Raw genomic sequence first — 19050 nt, 5'->3', positions numbered from 1 at the left:
TTACCACAGAGACTTTGCTCACTACGTCCCTTGCAACAGCTAAACCTTGAGCAAAAGTCCTGGCAGCAACAAACGCACGCGTAACCTGGAGCTTCAGTTTCCGAGGGACGTCTCCAAAGGGTTTCAGCTGCTCTGTATATTTGCTCACACATTCCAGGTACTCATCTGTAAAATGGTACTGGGAGTTCACCAGGCGGAACATACGCTCCAGAAGGCGAGCCCAGAAGTCATTTAACATTTCTTCCAGGTTCACATTTCCCGCCACATAGTAGCGCTTCAGCTCTACGAAGAGATCTTTAAATAGCTCTGAATTTTGCATGTATAAGTGGCCATATGTCTTCACAAACATATCATTCAGGGATTTCTCTGCATTTTCAAGTAGTTCTTTGAAGAATTCTAAAAAGAACCAAAAAAAAAAAAAAAAAAAAAGAGGGTGGGGGGGGGGGAGAGAAAAATGAGAAAGGCTGTTTTCTAGTAATTAAATAACTGAATGAGATAAATTAAAAAAAAACAACTGTGAAATTAAACTGGAAAGTATGTTTGCATATAAAGTATACTTCTTCCTAGGAATTTGCATTTCAAATCATTTGTCAATGAAAAGAAAAAAAAGCCTATGTCACAAAGTTACTCTTTCATAGATGTCTAGGGGAAGGAAACTGTATACCAGCAGCTTCTCAGGACTCACTACAAAATTCCGAAATCCCACAGTAAGCAATGGCAGGCTGGGCATGGTGCTGTCTACCTGTGATACTAGCAAGAGGATCAGGGCCTCAAGACCAACCTCAGGTGCCCAGTAGATTGGAGGCTGGACACAAGACTGTTGTCTTAAAAAAAAACAAACAAATGAACAAACAAGCAAGTGAAAACAGCAGCAGCAGCAGCAACTAAAAACAAGCAAGCAAAATTTGGATAGGAATGAATGGAATATGTCTAAAAGATGAGATTTCCCCAAAACACTTCATTGTAAGACTCTAAACTTGAGGTTCTCAACCTTCCTAAAATGGTGACATCATAATACAGTTCCTCATGCTGTGGTGATCACCAAGCATAAAATTATTTGTTGCTATTTCATAATTAATTTTGCTACCATGAGTCGAAATGTAAATATCTGTGTTTCAGATGCTCTTAAGCGACCCTATGTGAAAAGGTCATTTGACATCCCAGACAGTCAAGACCCACAGGTTGACAACTGCTGCTCTAAACCAAAGTAAATCATGTCCCCAAATTAGGACAGCTGTTTCAAAGATTGTCGTTTTCATCTTTTCTTATTTACATGATATTCCTGAGAAGTGCTTAGGGGCACAAAACATAATGAAATGGCCCTAGAATCAAGCTCATGCTTCTGAAAATGATTTTTTGAGCCATTTTCTCCATAACTTAGTAGTATCCAACTTGACTTTGGGTTCTTAACAGATTCATTCAGTGACATCATGGTATTTTTTTTGAGGTTGCAGTGACAAATTTATAATAGATGTCATCACAGCTCTGATGTATTTGTAAAACAACATGGAAAAATATAAATGATAATATCTGGATGTTTCAGATTTATACCTTGGCCACCATATACAGTCATAAACCAAGTGCTAAACATTTTGTTTTTTTAAGTGAAAATGATAAGTTAATTTTGTCTTGAAGCTTAACGAGATGAGAAACACAGTTGTGAACAGGAGATCCTGTAATAAACAAGGTGGAAGGCGAGAACTAACATCCCAGGTTGTCCTCTGACCTTGACTCCACACTATGCCATGTGTACTTGTACTCACACATGTGCGTGTGCATAAAGATAAGTGTTCACCCTAAGATATTTTTAAAAGAGAAGCTGACATTAGTCATTCTTAAAGAATGTCTTGCCTAGTGCAAAAATAAATACCCCATGATATTAACTTTATAAGCAGGAAATATAATGAATACCAGAGCAAAATATAAGGGCTTGATCAAATGAGGAACTATGTCTAAGTGAACATGGATCAGAAGAAAATGTGATGCCACTTCAAAGGCAGAACACTGGTGAGCTTATCAAAAATGCAATAGCGCTACAAAAGCATTCTTTTCCCACGCTGGGAGTACAAACCAGAGTCTGACAGCTAATTTCAAATAGTTTTTCAAAACTCTTGAGCTGAGTACAGCCTTTTGGAAGAAGAGAGACATGTGTGGGTTTCCATACATGCCAAGAGAGGCCATAGAAATGCTTCGAGCCCCTAACTCGTCAATACTCGCTTCATTGAGGTTTAGGAATAAGATCCAGGAGTCTATCCAGTTCCAGATTTTTAGACTTTACTTTTTGGTTTGTTTCTTCTCTCTTGTTCCTAGTTGTGGATTTTTTTCCCTTTTCTTTCTACTACTTCTGGTCTTTTGTTTCCAATATTTTCTTCAGAGCCCTTCTGCACAGGAACCAAATAAAGAAGTCCATGAATCCCCACAGGCAATTTTTACCAATGTTCTCTCCCTGAGAATGAGATCAGAGTATACAAAAAACTATGCAGAGTAAGTATACTAGGGTTCTGCAGAGGAAGAGAACCAAGGAAAAAACTAATTATAGAGGGGATATATTGGACTGGCTCCCACAACCATAGAGAAATGCAAAATCCTGAGATGCTTATCAACACAGTAAACTGCCAGGGAGACCAGGAGGTCCTAAGTCTAAGAATCTAGAAGGCACAGAATGAACCAGCCCAGGGCAAGGCTAAAGGCCTGGAAGCCTCCTGAAGGGTCACAGGTGCCAAGGAAGTGTAATATGCATAACCACCACCAGCAGAAAACACACTTCCTTGAAAAGGGTCATTGGCAAGAACCAGGTTCCTCACTTCTGTGTAATTAATCCATCAGGAATGGCAGCCTATTGGATGGTCCTGCTTGCACTGAGGGCAGCAGGTCTATCGCTACTCAGTTCACTGGCCCACATGCCAGTCTTCTCTGGAAAACACCTCCACAGACACATCCAGAAGGATGCTTTTTCATGTCTCTAGGAACATTTCAACAACACAAACAAGGCATCATAGGACCATGTGAGAATAACTCTGTGAGGAAGCCATGTGGGGTGGCCTTTTATTGTCAGAGGCATGCCCTGAAAAGGTCTCCAGGTGTATGTCAAAGATCAACAGTACATCAATGTCACCCAGGCACTTGTTAGAAATTAAGTTCTTGGCCTCACCCCAGACTCACTGAACCAGAAACTCTAGGTGTGGCTCTAGCCATACATGGCTTTGTTATGCCCTCAATTTAGAGAACAACTTCTCTAACTGATGAAAAATGTCTCCATTTCTCCACTTGCTAGGAACTATCAGTAGCCCTGGGGCTGGGCTGAGTGTAAAGCATTCAGGGGGAGCAATAATGGCTTAATGTCAGGGAAGGTGGTTTCTTTCCAATGAATTGCCTCTAAAAATACTATTACCTTCTTAGAAATAATGTTTTGTGGTCTCTTGGGCATATATTTTCTTATATAGCGTTCTTTCAACTATATGTTAACATAAATGACTAGAGCATGCAGCATTTTCCCGTAACTCCAATTTGGGGACCTTGAGGGCACTAAGGAATTGCAAATGACATCTGGTCTGTGCCCTTTACTGTGCCTTTTCAACAGCATCCTAGGTTAATAGTGCTTGTTGCTCAGAGGCATAAACTGTATAAGCAGGTTGTGTTAGGATATGTCCAGTATGCTACACTTGCATATTGGAAAAGGAAAGCCTGGTCACTGAAATCAGTATATAAAACTTATGTCCTGTCATTACTACCTTATGACCTAATAAAAACAAAAACAAAAAAACAAACAAACAAACAAAAAAACCCTTTCTGACAGAAACCACGGGTCTTTCCCTATATAGACGTATAAGACAACCCCCAACTTTACTTTAACTTTTCCAGTTAAAATATAGATTTTGCAGCCCGAGTCTGCTGCACAGGGTGTGCACTGGAAGAGGGGTAGTCTTATACTGTGAATATATTCCAAAATTCTATATTTTAACTGGAAAAGTTAAAGTTGTTGGGGTCATCTTATATGCTAGAAAATATGGTACATTTTAATCATATTGTTTATAACATTAGTATATCCTAGAAGAAACTGAGTGTTGAGAATTATTCGACTTGTGCTTTTGTATTCATTTAGTAAGTAAATCTGAATGTTCAGTTGCATTTTTAATCAATAGCACCTACAGTCATGGTTTTACAGGGTAGGAGACACAGTGATCCATTTAGCTTAGTTTAATTTAAAACTTCTAAAACTGTCAAGACTGATCCTTTAGGCTTCAGAATGCTTGTATTCAAGGACATTCTACAGAGAAAGTTTGTCATTCTAGCTTTTTGTTTCTTTGGTTGGTTTTTTATTTTTTTGAGACAGAGTTTCTCTGTGCAGCCTTGGCTGTCCTGGACTCACTTTGGAGACCAGGCTGGCCTCAAACTCACAGAGATCCGCCTGCCTCTGCTTCCAAGTGCTGGGATTACAGGTGTGCTCAGTGAACTCAGTCATTCTGGTCAGTTGCTGACCAATGGATGCAGCTGCTTGTAATATGGCTACATAGAGCATAAAAAAAAGGTGACCTAATGAAAAGGAAATAGATTTGATGGTGACATATCCCTTTCCCCAGAATTATCACATGGACTTTACATGAGCTCCCATGACTCCTATTTTCCCACAAAACTTAAGCCTCTGTGCACATGTACACATGTGTGTTTGTGGCAGTATGTGTTTTAGGAGATTATTGTGGTGCCACATATACACTTAAATCCTAATGTATCGCATTAGCCAGAAAATGTATCTCCTTGACTTCACATATTAAAAGACTTTTATAATGGCCATTTAGGTTGCAGATATAAAGAATATGTGAATGGGTATGTGGTTAATAACTGCTTGAGAAATTCTATAAAACTAATATAACAAGTTAAAACCTCGCAACTTAATCTCTCCAAATGGCTACGCAATTTGACAAGTATGTACTGAGTGCCTATTATGGGCTCAAATCAAAGCACACAGCTTTGCCGTGTACCCTAAGCTTTCCTCTATCCAACTAGACTGCATCAAACATTTCTAGAAAGATAAATTTCCCCTATCCCATTTACCTTTACTATAGCCACTCTCCACTGTGAGTGCACAAGAGACTTTAAAACATCTATCTAGTTCTTAATCCTTCATTTTATATAGTGAGTTCTTCAACATTCATCTATTTCACCCTCGAGTCAACCGAACAAATATGCAATAATGCATGAGACCCAAATTCATTTCTCCTTACATTTATTTCATCAAAGGGACTATTCTGCCTGCTTTTTTATTTTTTGCTCAAAAGGATGGCAGACATCATGTAAACTCTAAAATTAGACACAATCTCAACCAAAGCATCATAATTTTCTATTGGGGTTTTAAAAGGTGGTATTTGTTCTATTAAACTCACAATTCTCCTATGTCTGTGCATAATTATATCCTATCTCCACTGCTCCCTGCTTTTCTTCCTGTGACATTTCCTTTTAGAGCACGGAACAGAGCAGATTAGACAGTCAGACATAGACCCATGGCCATCATTTGCAGCAACTTTGTTAAGTGCTGCAGTTCTTGTCCCCCGTCTGTGCCCCACCCATCCTCAACATTATTCTTGTTCATCAGGATCAGGGTCAGATCCTAAGTGATGAAGAAGACACATAGCAATCATCCCCCATAATCGTTAATGAAACCAATTATAATACAAGAGTTGGCTAAGGGAACCAACTGAGGGTAGTATAAATCAGCGTTCCCACTAATCAGAGGCTCAGTTAATTGGAAGTTAAAGCTCCTATATAGCAACTGCTTGTAACTTGTGTAAAAATACTGCTCACACAGAGTCTGTTTTCATTGAGTGAAGCAACTGGTCCAAAAGAAAGTCAGAAGAGAGCATTTGTGAACAAGTTGGTTTTTGTAATTTTCCATTTGGGAGCTTAAGCATGCATGTTGGGAGGATAAGGCAATGGCTACCCCTTGAGCTCACAACTGGTCACAACTCAGGGGTGGCAATCAGCACTACAACATGCAGTGAACCAAATGCAGTGTAAATGGTGGGGAAAGCACGAAACTCCTATTTAGAAAGAACCTGTCACTGTTGGGGAGGAGAGGAAGAGAGAGACACAGACAGAGGGGGGAGGGAGGTAGAGGCAGAGGCAGAGAGACAGAGAGACAGAGACAGAGAGTACCAACCTAAGTCTCTGATGGCCCATCTACAAAACAGTTATTCTTCTTTTTTGCCTCACATGGCCAGTGCTAGCACAAAGTAATGTTCAATATACATAGACACTACTAATAATGGATGGAATGATGTTACTGTCGCTCCTAGAATTTCTTTATTTCAACAACCATGTAAAACATCTCTTTAAAGACTGGTTTATGTCTTCCTTAGTGGTGTCAAACATAATCCATCTGGGAGAACATAAATGAAGCTAAAGCTGTTGGAGGTCTGCTTGCCTTATAAAACTTGGGAGCTGTTTATCCAAGGGGAAATGTTTAATGGCTCTACCTTCCAAGGCTGTGAAGCATCCCAGACATCCATGAGACTAGAAGCAACTCCTGGATGAAAACTAAGGAATGGAACATCATCAACTACAGGAAGAGAGTTTATACTACCTGCAAGCCAGAATGCCATAAGCATCACACACATCTAAAAATAAGAATCAGGACTCCTTACCCCCTCTTTTCCCATGTATTTTATTCACATACTATTGTATTTATCAGAGACATGCTAGGTGTAAGAATTGAGCTTGGGGGTCTGTAAACACTTATCGGCTCCAAAATTCAATTATTCCTAGTATTAAAAGTACTGATTTAACATGGGAAAAGCTTGAGAGAAAAGGCAAACCTTTTCCTATAAATGTATTCTATGTAAATATCTTGCTTTTTTAAAAAGAACATCATGTGCTTCTGGAATTTTTATTGTCAGCCACTTGTCTTGCATCAAATAAACATTCAAAATTCTTGAAAAGGGTCAAGGGAGCTCTGGTTGTGCTATTAAATGCCATTAGTTACTTCTATATAAACAATCAACTGGCTATTGATGAATGAGCTAGAATATATTCTAGAATGAACTCATGACCTTGAGAGACTGGAAGCCCTTTCTATTCAATCCATTTGTTCGGAGCTATAAATCACCCCGTTTGCGTTTACATTATGAGGAAGCTGTCTTTACATATCAGGATTACTTTTTTCCTTCACTCTAAATGCTGCATCTCGCAGCCTTAGTGTGGCTTGCCAACACTAAGTTATCACAGCACCAAAATTCCAGTGGAGCCTTGGGAAGTGCTACAACTCATCCTTTTCTGTTAGGCAAACTGAAGGAGTCATACACAATCCGTTCTCTGACTGTAAGCAAGTATCTTATGACAACCAGCTAAGATGGGCATCTACAAATGGAGGGGGGAAGAGAAAGAGGAAGCATTTTCTTGACAATGTGACTGCTGGTTTTGTGACTATCTCCTCCTGTGTCTCACCTTTTCAGTAGTCTGAAAGTCAGTAGTACTTTCCTCTGGCATGGCATGTCACTCCTGGACAGCACCTGAGAGAGCCTGGGGGTACTAAAAGGTCACACATTGGACTCATGGTTAGCAGGGGATAGTAAATTAATAGGCTGCCCCTAAGTTGGCAGGCCAATTGCCAGCTGCAGCCCTCATTTGGGGCTGTTAGCATATCAAAGAACGATAGGGGATCCTGCCAGAGAATCAGTCTTTTCTTTCCAAGGTTCATTTTATTAATGGTTTCTCCTAGGGAGAAAATAGTGTTTAATCTCTCATGGACCTTGACTTCGGCTAAGTTGGCCAGTGATTCAGACTCACTACTGTGTACACAGTACTTCTGCTCGTATTGATCAGTTTCTGTAGCTAGCCCCTTGGACTTAGCACACTTTTATTGCTTTGCACCCAGTCCCTACCCCCAGAAGGCTTCTCGCACATGTAAATAAGCTAGGAAAGTAGAGCAGCCACAGCAAGCACTCTAAGGCTACATTTTGTGTCCATCATTTGACAGTTTATCACATGGCTTCAAAAACCTGTGTGTGTGTGTGTGTGTGTGTGTGTGTGTGTGTGTTCATGATCTCAAGTCAAGAAAAAGCAGGGCATCAAATCATTTGGTGATTCTAATTGCATATATGTATTATGTAAGTGTTATATCTTGACACACACACAAAAATGAAGTAAATACAGTGCTAATGATGGAATATTAATGATTAAAGATGACTCTTTTCAATGTTTCTCAATTCTTTGCTCCCTCAAAGTTTTCAATGACATTCAAAAAGTTTGGGGGACATGTAACATTTTCCCATGTTCATGAGATAAACATGATCTTTTGATTCACAAATGCATTAGGCAATGATCAACTTTGGGAATTAACATGTCTGTCAACTTAAACTTTGGTCAATTCTTTTGGGCAAATATTTTCATATTCTTCTCTTCTATTTGGAGATATGCAATATATTACTGTTGTCTATGGTTTACCCACTTGGCAACAGCACACGAGAGTTTACTCCTCCTATGCAAGTACGATATTTAGCCAATGACCAACTTTTCCCATTTCTCCTCCCTTCTACTCCTCCCCACTCCCACATTCTATGAGTTTTTAAAAGATTCATGCAGTCCTTCCACATTGTCACAAATGTTCAGATTTTGTTCTTATGGTTAAATAGTATGCTGTGTGTGTACATCTACTTTTCTTGTTCCATTAATCAGTTGATAGACAAGCTGATTCCATCACCTGGTCACTGTGAACAGTGTGGACAGTGTAACTTTAACAGATTGATTTCATTTCTTTTGATTCTATGCTAGACCACATGGTAGATCTATTATATTCTATAGTCACTACACTAATCTTATAATCCTTACAAGAGTGTACTGGGGTTCTTTCTCCTCAATAGTATCTTATAATAAGAAAAAAAATGATATTCCTTCCTGTCTACAAAAGGAGTCTTTTTTTTTTTTTATTGAGTTTCATCAGGGGAGGTCTCAATGCACTTTTTTTTTTTTTACCATTTCCCAAATTGTCTACAGTGAACAATGACAACAAAAGAAACCCACATCATTTTAAAAATATCAACAATGTTATATTGTTTTTAACCAAGAAAAGTACTTCTTTTGCAGAACAGAATGTTTCCCACTGTAGCAATTTGAAAATCATAATGGTATGTAAAAGATTCCAATTACCTGTAACTCCACAACTGAAAGAAAGCTCCCATGGCTTACTGAATTTCTTTTGTCTTTTCTCCCATGAAAATATATAGTACCACGTGACTGATGAGCTAATGCTTCCACATTACTGTCATATCACATTATGTAGTTAACATTTCCTATGTGATTAAAGGTTCTTCAGAAGCATCATCTTTAAGGTAAATATTTCATTTTTAAATTATTTGTTTTTGAGGTTATAGTATAATTATATCATTTCTCCCTTCCTTTTCTTCCATTCCAAACCCTCCCATACACTCTTCTTGCTCTCTTTCATATTCGTGGTCTCTTTTTTCATTAATTTCTATTACATGCATTTCATTTGTGTGTATATATATATATTCCTAAATATAACCTGCTCAGTCTTTTTAATGTTACTTTATATGTGTTTTCAGGGTTGATCAGTTGGTATTAGATAAGCAATGGGTGTGCTCATTCTTGAGAAAGACGATTTCTCCCACATGGAACATTTTGGCTTATTTCCAATATTTTAGTATTCTAATTAATACTGTGCTGTTCATCCTATTAACATCTCACATTAATCTTTATGCACATCTTTTCCTTAGGATACACACCTAGCAGTACAACTACTAAGTCAAAGGATATGCATATATTTAAGACCTCTAACATGTTGCCACATCAATCACCTGAAAGGTGTGACCATGGATTACACTTGATATTTGACTCATATTTATTCCTAAGTTTCCATTGCTCCATTAATTCTCCCAGGAGGGAAGATGGTGACAATGGGCTGGAGAATGGCCTAAAGCATGACAGGCTTGGGAATCCTCACAGTTAAGCAATTGGATCCAGTAAATAGCTCAAATACACTCTTTCTTTACCTGCACAGGCAGACACGTAAAAGAGAACTGGGATGAGTGATAATGTTTCAAATTCCCAGCCCCAGTAGACAACAAATAGTGAAGTCAAAAGCTTATACTTGCCTCCAGCTAGATCAGTAACTTCTTCCTGATGCTATGTCTTCAAAACAAGTTGGAGCTAACTGCAGACCTTTACCTATCCTTGTTCTGGATTCTGCAGAAACTGCCCAAGCACTTTTAATCCAGTGAGGTAACAATGCCACAGCAAATGCTTACATCTCAGAGAACAACTCAAAAGGCAGAAAAAAAAAACCCTGCTGATCCCACAATGTGCTCATGCTCATCAAGTTTCATAGACTAAAACAAAGGGTCAGTTCCTAGCACCCGCATGATAGCTCCCAGCTTTCTATAACTGCAGTCCAGGGGATCTGATGACCTCTTTGTACCTCCATGGACATCAGGCATGCACCTGATGCACATCATATGCATGCAGACACTCATAACAAAGACCCAAACGAAAAAATAAACAAGTTAATCTTTTTAAAGAGGATCCCAAAACTACACAGGTCTGTGTCACATGAATGGAAAAGAAAACAGGAAAAAACAGCAATGCTTTTCAACAAAATCAAAGGCAGCTGGTGTGATCTAGGACAATGTATTTTTACTTATTATTTATACAGTGCTCTGCTTGCATGTATGCCTGCAAGCCACAAGAGGGCATTGGATCACGTTACAGATGGTTGTGAGGCACCATCTGGTTGCTGGGAATTGAACTCCAGATCTTTGGAAGAGCAATCAGTGCTCTTAACCTCTGAGCCATCTCTCCAGGCCCAGACAATGCATTTTTAAGACAGGCCAGATGGTTTCATGTCTTTCTTTGTGCTTTGTGGCTACTCTTCCTGTGAATTGCTGCCCAGTCCACTGTAATGAGGTTTCAAACAACAATAATTGCTTGAAAGTCTGAACAACTGACATCTGAAGTGAAGATTCAAAATCAGTCTAGGGGCGGGAGACATGCCTTAGCTGTTCAGAGTACACAGTGCTCTTGCAGAGGAGCCTAGTTCAATTGGCAGCACCCATAGGAAGTGGCTCACAACAGCCTGTAACTCTGTGTCCAGGGCATCTGAAGCCCTCATCTGGCCTCCTCAGGCACCTGTATGCCTACACATATACTCACACATACATATATACATAATTAAAAATAATGAAAATAAAACTTTAAAAACCCAAGCTAAAGCCAGCAGTGGTCAGGCACTCCTTTAATCACAGGTGAATCTCTGTGACTTCAAGACCATCCTGACCTGTCTCCAAGAACAAAAGCAAATAAAATAATAGTTTGTGCTTATATTGCTATATACACTTCTATAATATTTAAAATATGCTTTAGGATTTTTCTACAATGTAAAAATGAGGTCTTTATTAATTATGAGCCAGAAACGCCTCACCCTAATAACAAATCCATGAAGTTATTTTTTTTTTTTAAGTTAAGATCACGGCTAGGAAAACTCTAGGAATGTCATCTTAGCTAATGGCCATGATGCTCAGTTAGATGTATTTGTCACTGAAGGTAAGTGAACAGCTCACTTCCTCGAAGGTCATTACTTTTATAGGCCTATGACTTTAAATGCCTTCAACCCACTGAGCCTCCACATTGGTTTTCCTACTGGCTTGGTGACATAATGGCTGATATGAATGAACTACGGTGATTAAAACACAGATTCAACCAAGTCTGAAAAGTGCTTCATGCCATGCCTGTGTGAGACGATAGGCACAAGGGGAGTGAGGGGCTATGAATGATAGATGGGACAGACAATTATGTCTTTTATGTGCATTTTACGCTAATTCAGAAATTTTCTACTATTATTCAAGTTAACAAGCTGCAGGCTCATGGGAGGGTTTTCAAAGACCTGGTGAAAGTAGCTGGGGGTTAAGAAATGATAGGGGGGAATAGAGGGTACCATACAGATGGCTAATTAACATCTTGTAAGACCTTTCACTAAAGCAGCTGGTCTAGTCACATGCTTGAAAGATTCACAGAATTTTTAGAGTTTGAAAGGGGTTGGAGGGAGCATCCAGCTCATTTTATGGATGGGAAAACTGAGACCCAGTTAATTGCCCCAGGTCACAGAGGGTCCTGCTGCAGAATCAGGCTGACAATTTGTTGTGTTCTGCCTCCCAACCAAAGTGACTTAATTTCCTCCTAAAATGACAAATTAAGAGTTTTCCCAATAGGTTAGTATCAGGTGACAGCTTTGGTTTCTTAAGATTTCTTATAATGAGCAAAATAGCTAGAAAATAGTTTGATTCAGGGAGTTGTTTGGCAGGGAGTTGTTTCTTTATAGTTATTGCATCATTTTTATTACGTAATCCAAAAATGTATTTAACACAGCACCTTTGATCACCTTAATAACCTATGTTTCTTTAAAAAAAACAAAAACAAAAACAAAACAATGAGTCTCACCAAAGGCCGCTGTTTGGGGATGGGTCTTTATGTTGTAGTCCCTGAACATGGATGATGCCCCACTTCCACTATTTCTATTCCCTTTGCCAAGTAATTCCTCCCAATAACCCACTGGACTGACTGATTAGCATATTCATGAGACAACTGCTTCAGCTAATTAGCAGTTTTACTACCAAAGAATTCCCAGGGCTGGCCAAGAGGGGGAGCACCTAGCCCTATCACGCTAATGCTGCTTTTGCTCTAGGACCATTTCAAGATGAAGAGTTGACCAAAAAAGCTTGTAGGACAGAAAACTACAGAAGGCACTCGTCAAACCCAGAGGTACACATTTAAAGCATAGGAAGCCTGGTGACATGGCTCAGTAGGTATAAGCCAAGCCTGATCCCCAAAACTCACAGTGGAAACAGAGAACTGACTCCTGAAACTTGTTGCCTGATACACACACACACACACACACACACACACACACACACACACACACACACACACACACACCCTGTGGCAGGAATACATAGTGTGTACATATACACGCACACACATACAGACATACACACACAAGTTCACACAGACCACAGTTTATTATTATTAAAATTATTAATATTTTAAAAATAAACCTGAGAAACCAGTTGAAAGTACTACATGTGGGTACTGCCAAATGAGGTATTTTCTTGTATTTTACCCAGGTCTGAAAACATACACACACACAGCTTAGCATGAGCAAATCAACTCATAAACTGTATATTACTTGAAACACACAAACAATAGAGAATGGAAATTACAGAAGCAAAACAAACAAACAAACTTGACAAAAACAAAACAACAACAACAACAACAAAACCCCAACCTTCTCCCCAAAATCCTTAAAGATAAAAGAATGGGAAAAAGAGTTTGTTCTTCAAATGCCCAAAAATGGTAGAGCAGGTACTATACCAGTCACTTGCAATGGAGTCAGGGTAACCCAAAACAGAGTCAGTGAACTGGCCTTTTACACACACGTTTTGATCACACAGAAAATTGCCGGGATTCAAAATCATCTCTGTGAGTATACATTTAAGCTTGGACATGGCCAGATGCTCTTTGGACCTACTGCTATAGTTTTTTATTTGCCTGCCTGCCTTCCTTCCTTCCTTCCTTCCTTCCTTCCTTCCTTCCCTCCTTCTTCTTTTGCCGTGTGCCCTGTGTCCTTTTGCTACTTCCTCACTATGTATCTCTTGTGGGGAAGGGGGAGCTGTGTGACTGTGTGACTTTGTTGCCCTTCTTTGGTGCCCCAGCCACCATCTTGTTTCTTTGCCCAATTTCCTCTTTTCCATTTACATCAAAGACACGAAGTTTATCCTTTTTAATCATAGTTTGAACAATTCTTTGATCAAAACAATCACCTTTGGACTTCTGAGAATTGAAATAGGCCTGAAGGACTTCACTCAGCATCCCCTGGACCTTTTAAAAGATATCTGTCAGTCAAGCATCTGATGCAGCAGCACCTACTAATGGGTTGCTGGACACCAGACAACTGAGGTTTTGCCATGGAAAATTATTTCAGAAAATTTAACTTAAAGAAAATGTGCAAAGTATTCCAGCTCTGTTCTGATCTCCAGACCAAACCGATTTCAGCGGCTTACAACAAATTTTAATTGGTGCTCATTAACTTTATTGTCTTTGCCATATTTTAAATTGGAGGCAGAAGAAATAGATGGGAGTTTTAGAACCATTTTTGAGTATGTTTTGGAACTGATAAAGGTACAACTTTAATATATTTATTGAATGTAAAGAATAATTATTTCTATATTTTAAAAACACAAGCATATGTTAACACTTACTGATAATGGCTCTCTATGTTGCTTTCTTGAAATGAAAACTTGCACACTGTATTCATTCTATAAACTACTATACTGCTATAAAACCCTGGGTTGGGAGGTGGGGGAGAAGAGCTAAAACCAGCAGATCCATAGGCGACATGACTGTGGGTTCTACTGCAGAGAAAGATGTGTGGAGCCAGAAACAGGACAACTTTTCCTGGAGAAGTCTATACCCAGAGTTGGGTATGTGTTATATTCTACAACTTTCTCTTTGAGAAGCCCACACCTGTGCTCTCATATGTGTCTTCCTTTTTTGCTGAGCACCACTCTCTTTCTCTCAACCCTCAAGTTTAAGCCTATATCAAAGGCTTTCTATTAACTCTCAGGTGTACTTCATCCAAAAAAGAAAAAAAAATGAGGTGACTTAGAAAAGATGGGCTTGGGACTTGGAAAGACATTTATCTCGACTGCTTCATGCTGTCAACAGGAGCTAAACTTAAGTTTCTTTTTTAATTCTGATATGAAAGTCCCATGTGGTCATTTTTAAAGCATTTGTCTCTCTAATATGCCAGAGTCAAGAGACTTTCTCTGTTTCTGAGCATGGTAGTGCACACTTATTCCTCATTTTCCCATAGACCAATCCACCTAGCGCTGGTCCTAGCACAAAGGAGACTAAAGCAAGATTACAAATCACAGGCCTCCTTTACAAAACAAAGGGTCTTAAAGGGCCAGGTAATGAGCATAGGAATAAATTATTGCTTTCAATATTACCAGTGACCTAGATATAGGGGCTCTAGCATTGTACTTGCCTCTAGTTTCACAAAGTTTTAGCATGTGTTCTTTAACAAAAAACAGCTAGATGTACCAGGGTTGGGTTACACAAGAGGATATAAAGATACATACATTTATTCTCACTCAACCAGGGAAAGGAGATAAAAGACCAAATAGATTTGGAGGTGTAGGCCAGCAGTTGAGGACATGAATAGCGTATGTGATGGATGCCCTGGGTTCCTTCCCAAGCCCCAGCAAGCAAACTTAAGACCACATACATATTGCACACAGTGTACTCGAAACAACTAATAGGATCAATGACATACACTAAAATATCCACATAGTGTTTAAGTTCAACTGTACTACAAATTAAATGTGTCATAGTCTAGCTTGGATGGCTTACTAATACTTATTAAATTGGTTACGAAGAGTTTCAAATAATGACTCTCAAAATAAATGCCTGAAATATAACCTGTTCTATAGTTGGGGACTGTCTTATCAGCTATATCAAATCTAATTTAGTCTAACTTCTCACCATGGTAACAAGCCCTTTGCAGGAAAACTCAAAGACATTTCACATCGAGAAAATTTGCCTTGTACTACTTCACCACGCGTAATGTCAAGAAAAAGCCTGCTTCAAAGGTACTATGTAATTAGAATGGCCTTTAAAACAAGCACAAAGGAAATTGTCCTGATTAAAATCAAGCATACTTCACAACGATCATGAGTGAGCAACATCACAGAAAGGAATCCTGGGGCGTTTGGGACCTCATATTCTAGTTTTGCATCTGTTATCTGTTATCTGCCTACTTCCTCTCTATTAAATGAAGTATACATGTGAGCGGGTTTCCGAGTTCTGCTCTGGCTTTCCACGGAAAGACTACACAAGACCTCAGCTAATAATAATCCTGGAGAAGGAGCCACGTTTAGTGAAGACCACAGACTAGTAGCCACTTCCAGGTTCCTGGCTGCATGGATGCTCAAGAACTGAGCATCAATCCTGTCTCTGTGTTAAGGGGATTCTAAGAATACTAGTTGACAATCCACTTTGAAATTTAATATGAAGTCCAACATCTGTAGAATCTCATTATTGAGTGTGTGTGTGGGGGGGGGGGCGTAGACAGTTTTGAGATGCCTGCTTTTTATTAGGAAGTCTTTTTTTTTTTCAGTGACTTGCGTCAACAACACTATGCAGCATTCACCCAAAGAAAGAAAAGGAAAGCATTTAAATTAACCCCATCTATTTTTAACTCCCTTTGACCGTATTTCCATAATGCCTAGGATACAGATGCCAGTGCAACTGCTTAGCTAACTTGTCCCTGGAAGCCTACTTCAACACCACCACCACCACCACATCTTGGGAGAAAACTGAAGTACTGAGGGAACAGAAGACATCTGAGAACTGATCATACAAAATAGCTGTCAGCTCGTACATGCAACTCAGATCACCTACCATCAAATTTCTTGTAACGGGATGCAAAGATGGCTTGCAAATGATTGCACTGTTCACTGACCACATTTTTGAAATCATCTTTACTTTGCAAGCTGTACTTCTCTTCCATCTCTTGAGAGCAGCAGGTATAACCCTGGGGACAGATCTTCAAATGGTCACCTGGAAGGTAAAAAGACAATCTATGTCACCAATACCCTTCAAGTCCAAAAGAGAAAGGCTTGATTTCAAATTCATGTTCCACCTCATTTAAGCCAAGGAGGCTCTTTGTAGAAGCTCAAGCATTGCACACATCTAAAAGGTTTTATGGTACACAAAACTGTTTATTCTCAGGTTTTTTGTTGCTGTTCTGAAGTAAAACTTTATTATTCTAAAAAAAAAAAACCTGCTTTGGATCCCTTTCCCCTAGCTAGGCTGCCTTGTCTGGCCTCATTGGAAGAGGATTGCTTAGTCCTGCCATGATTAGATGTGCTGGGGTAGATAGGTACAGAGGAGGCTTTCCTTTTCTGTGGAGAAGGGGAGGGGGCAAGGGGGAAAATAGTGGGAGGCTGGGACCAGGAGGAATGGAAGGAGGAGGCTGCAATTGGGATGTAAAGTGAATAAATAAATAAATGTAATTTAAAAAGCTTGCAAATATATCACACACAAACTTAGCCAAGCCAAACCTTTCTACAAGTTAATTAACTTATATGCAGTTAGAATTGGCATTTAAAATGGAAGCAGAGATGCATATTAAAATTTTCACTTTCAGTATCAAATACACTTAGTGTACTTATCACAACCACATTAAAATAAATAAAGCCCCCCCCCAAAAAAAAACAGAAGAGCTTTGTAATCAGGAAGATGGCTTAACCACAGGCAAGTTAGCATGGGGCTATAAGAGCAGCATCATTTGGTAGGTAGCAATACAAACCTCTTCCATAAATTCCTTATGATTCTCTGTGATAACACTATGTAAGCCATGCAAACAAGAGCTTTTTAAGGATTTGAGAGTTTATATTTCAAGAGAAGGAATTATAAAATGTGATAACACTCAAAAATTTAGCAAATATTTAAGTTCATGTTATAGTTAAGACAATAAAATATAAATTTATAAGCATTAGTTCTACTCAAAGAAAGCAAAGAGTCTTAAAATTAAAATTTGAAATTAAAGTAGCCTAATTTCAAGGAGTTGTCAGCACAGAGGAAAACTATGCAGGTTCACTTTGGATAATCTGAGTCTACGCTAACTCTTGAAGAAGCGATCACAGGTAATCCTCTATGCCAAGATTTTATATTGCCACTTTCTAGGCAGGTTATTAGACTATACCCACGCAGTGTGTACTGTGTACTCACTCACTTCTTCCTCACATCCTCACAGACGAATGGTTTCCAATAAATCTGAATTTTGTGTAATAATGTGGCCCAGAGTTAAGAAAAGTGTCAGGTGGCTCATTGCATCGCAACCTAGCCCAAAAGTATCTATGTTCTTTGTACTACAATCTGTCTGTAGTTCTGAGCTACGGACTTGGATAGGTTCTTCTACGCCTCCTCTTTGTTCCTCCTCAGCCACCAATGCCTCCTCCCTCACAATGACCAAAGAGGTGAAGTGAAGCTCCAAATGAAACTACAACAGGCACTATGACTTGAGTCACTCCAATATTTACAGGTTTGATAAAATTGTATACACATTCACCAAGATGTGCTTCCAATGCTCTGCCATTTCTGTCCATGTAGGTTAGACAAAGCAGGATCTGAAAAGGCTCAAGCTGTCAGGAGTCTGGCCCTGGTAGTGAAGTGTGTACCTGTTGTCCCAGCTACTGGAGAGGATGGGGACAATACAGGGAGACTTATTCTCAAAGTGAAATCTCAGGAGTGAGTCCACTGGAGACATGGCAACTTGACTATGGTGTGTTGAACAAACAAAGCGCCGTGGAATGATGAAATGGTGTATCTTTCTACTGCTTGGCTTTTGTGTGCTTCCATGAAACAAGCCTTTTCCTAACACAGACAGCAAAAAAGCATTAGGGTTGGATAAGTACATAGGGGATGGAAATATATTTTCCCAGTTATTATTTGCAATTAAAAGTTATGGAGACTGTTAACTACTAAAAATAAAAGGTGTACACCCTTAAAGTACAATCTTCAAAGAACTTCTCCATCCAGAAACTACTGTTTCTTTGGTGATTTCTGAAAGCCTTGGACAATCGATACTTGTAATAACAGGGGAAAAAAATTTAAAGGTTGTGAAGTAGAGTTTAGAAGTAAGGTTATAGGACATCTCTACTCTCAGTAGTAAAAGAAAAGCAGTTGCTAAGATTTCTAAGGTTGAGTTTAATGAAAACCAATTCCTTAAAACCATAACACGCTCACCCCCCCCCATTATGGGTTGTTGGTACCAGAACACAATTAAGATAAAGATAGTCAATTGTCTTTTGCTCTTAAGCTTGAAGAATCCTCAATTAGTCTAAACATATAAACTAGAATAAAGGCCCCCAAGTATGTAGTACTACCCTTATGTCATCCTGGTAATCAGAAGGCAGAGGTAGGCAGATCGCTGTGAGTTCAAAGCCAGCCTGGCCAAGCTGTTTCTTAAGCCCTTACAAAGATTGC

At 39.2% G+C, this 19050-nt stretch overlaps 1 protein-coding gene across 1 annotated transcript in view; it reads right to left on the bottom strand.

Moving 5' to 3' along the window:
• The window catches only part of GPC4 (glypican 4), a 112407-nt gene that overhangs the window by 23282 nt on the left and 70075 nt on the right, over nucleotides 1–19050 (bottom strand). Inside the window, exons 2-3 of the mRNA XM_084790107.1 lie at nucleotides 16462–16620; nucleotides 5–396 (exon numbers count right to left, since the gene is read on the bottom strand). Of these exons, the coding sequence (XP_084646233.1) occupies nucleotides 5–396; nucleotides 16462–16620 (551 nt within the window). The remainder of the gene's footprint in view (nucleotides 1–4; nucleotides 397–16461; nucleotides 16621–19050) is intronic.

Source organism: Acomys minous, assembly GCF_964271855.1.
Source record: "Acomys minous genome assembly, chromosome: 7".
NCBI lineage: Eukaryota > Metazoa > Chordata > Mammalia > Rodentia > Muridae > Acomys > Acomys minous.
This window is presented reverse-complemented; position numbering and strand designations above follow the sequence as displayed.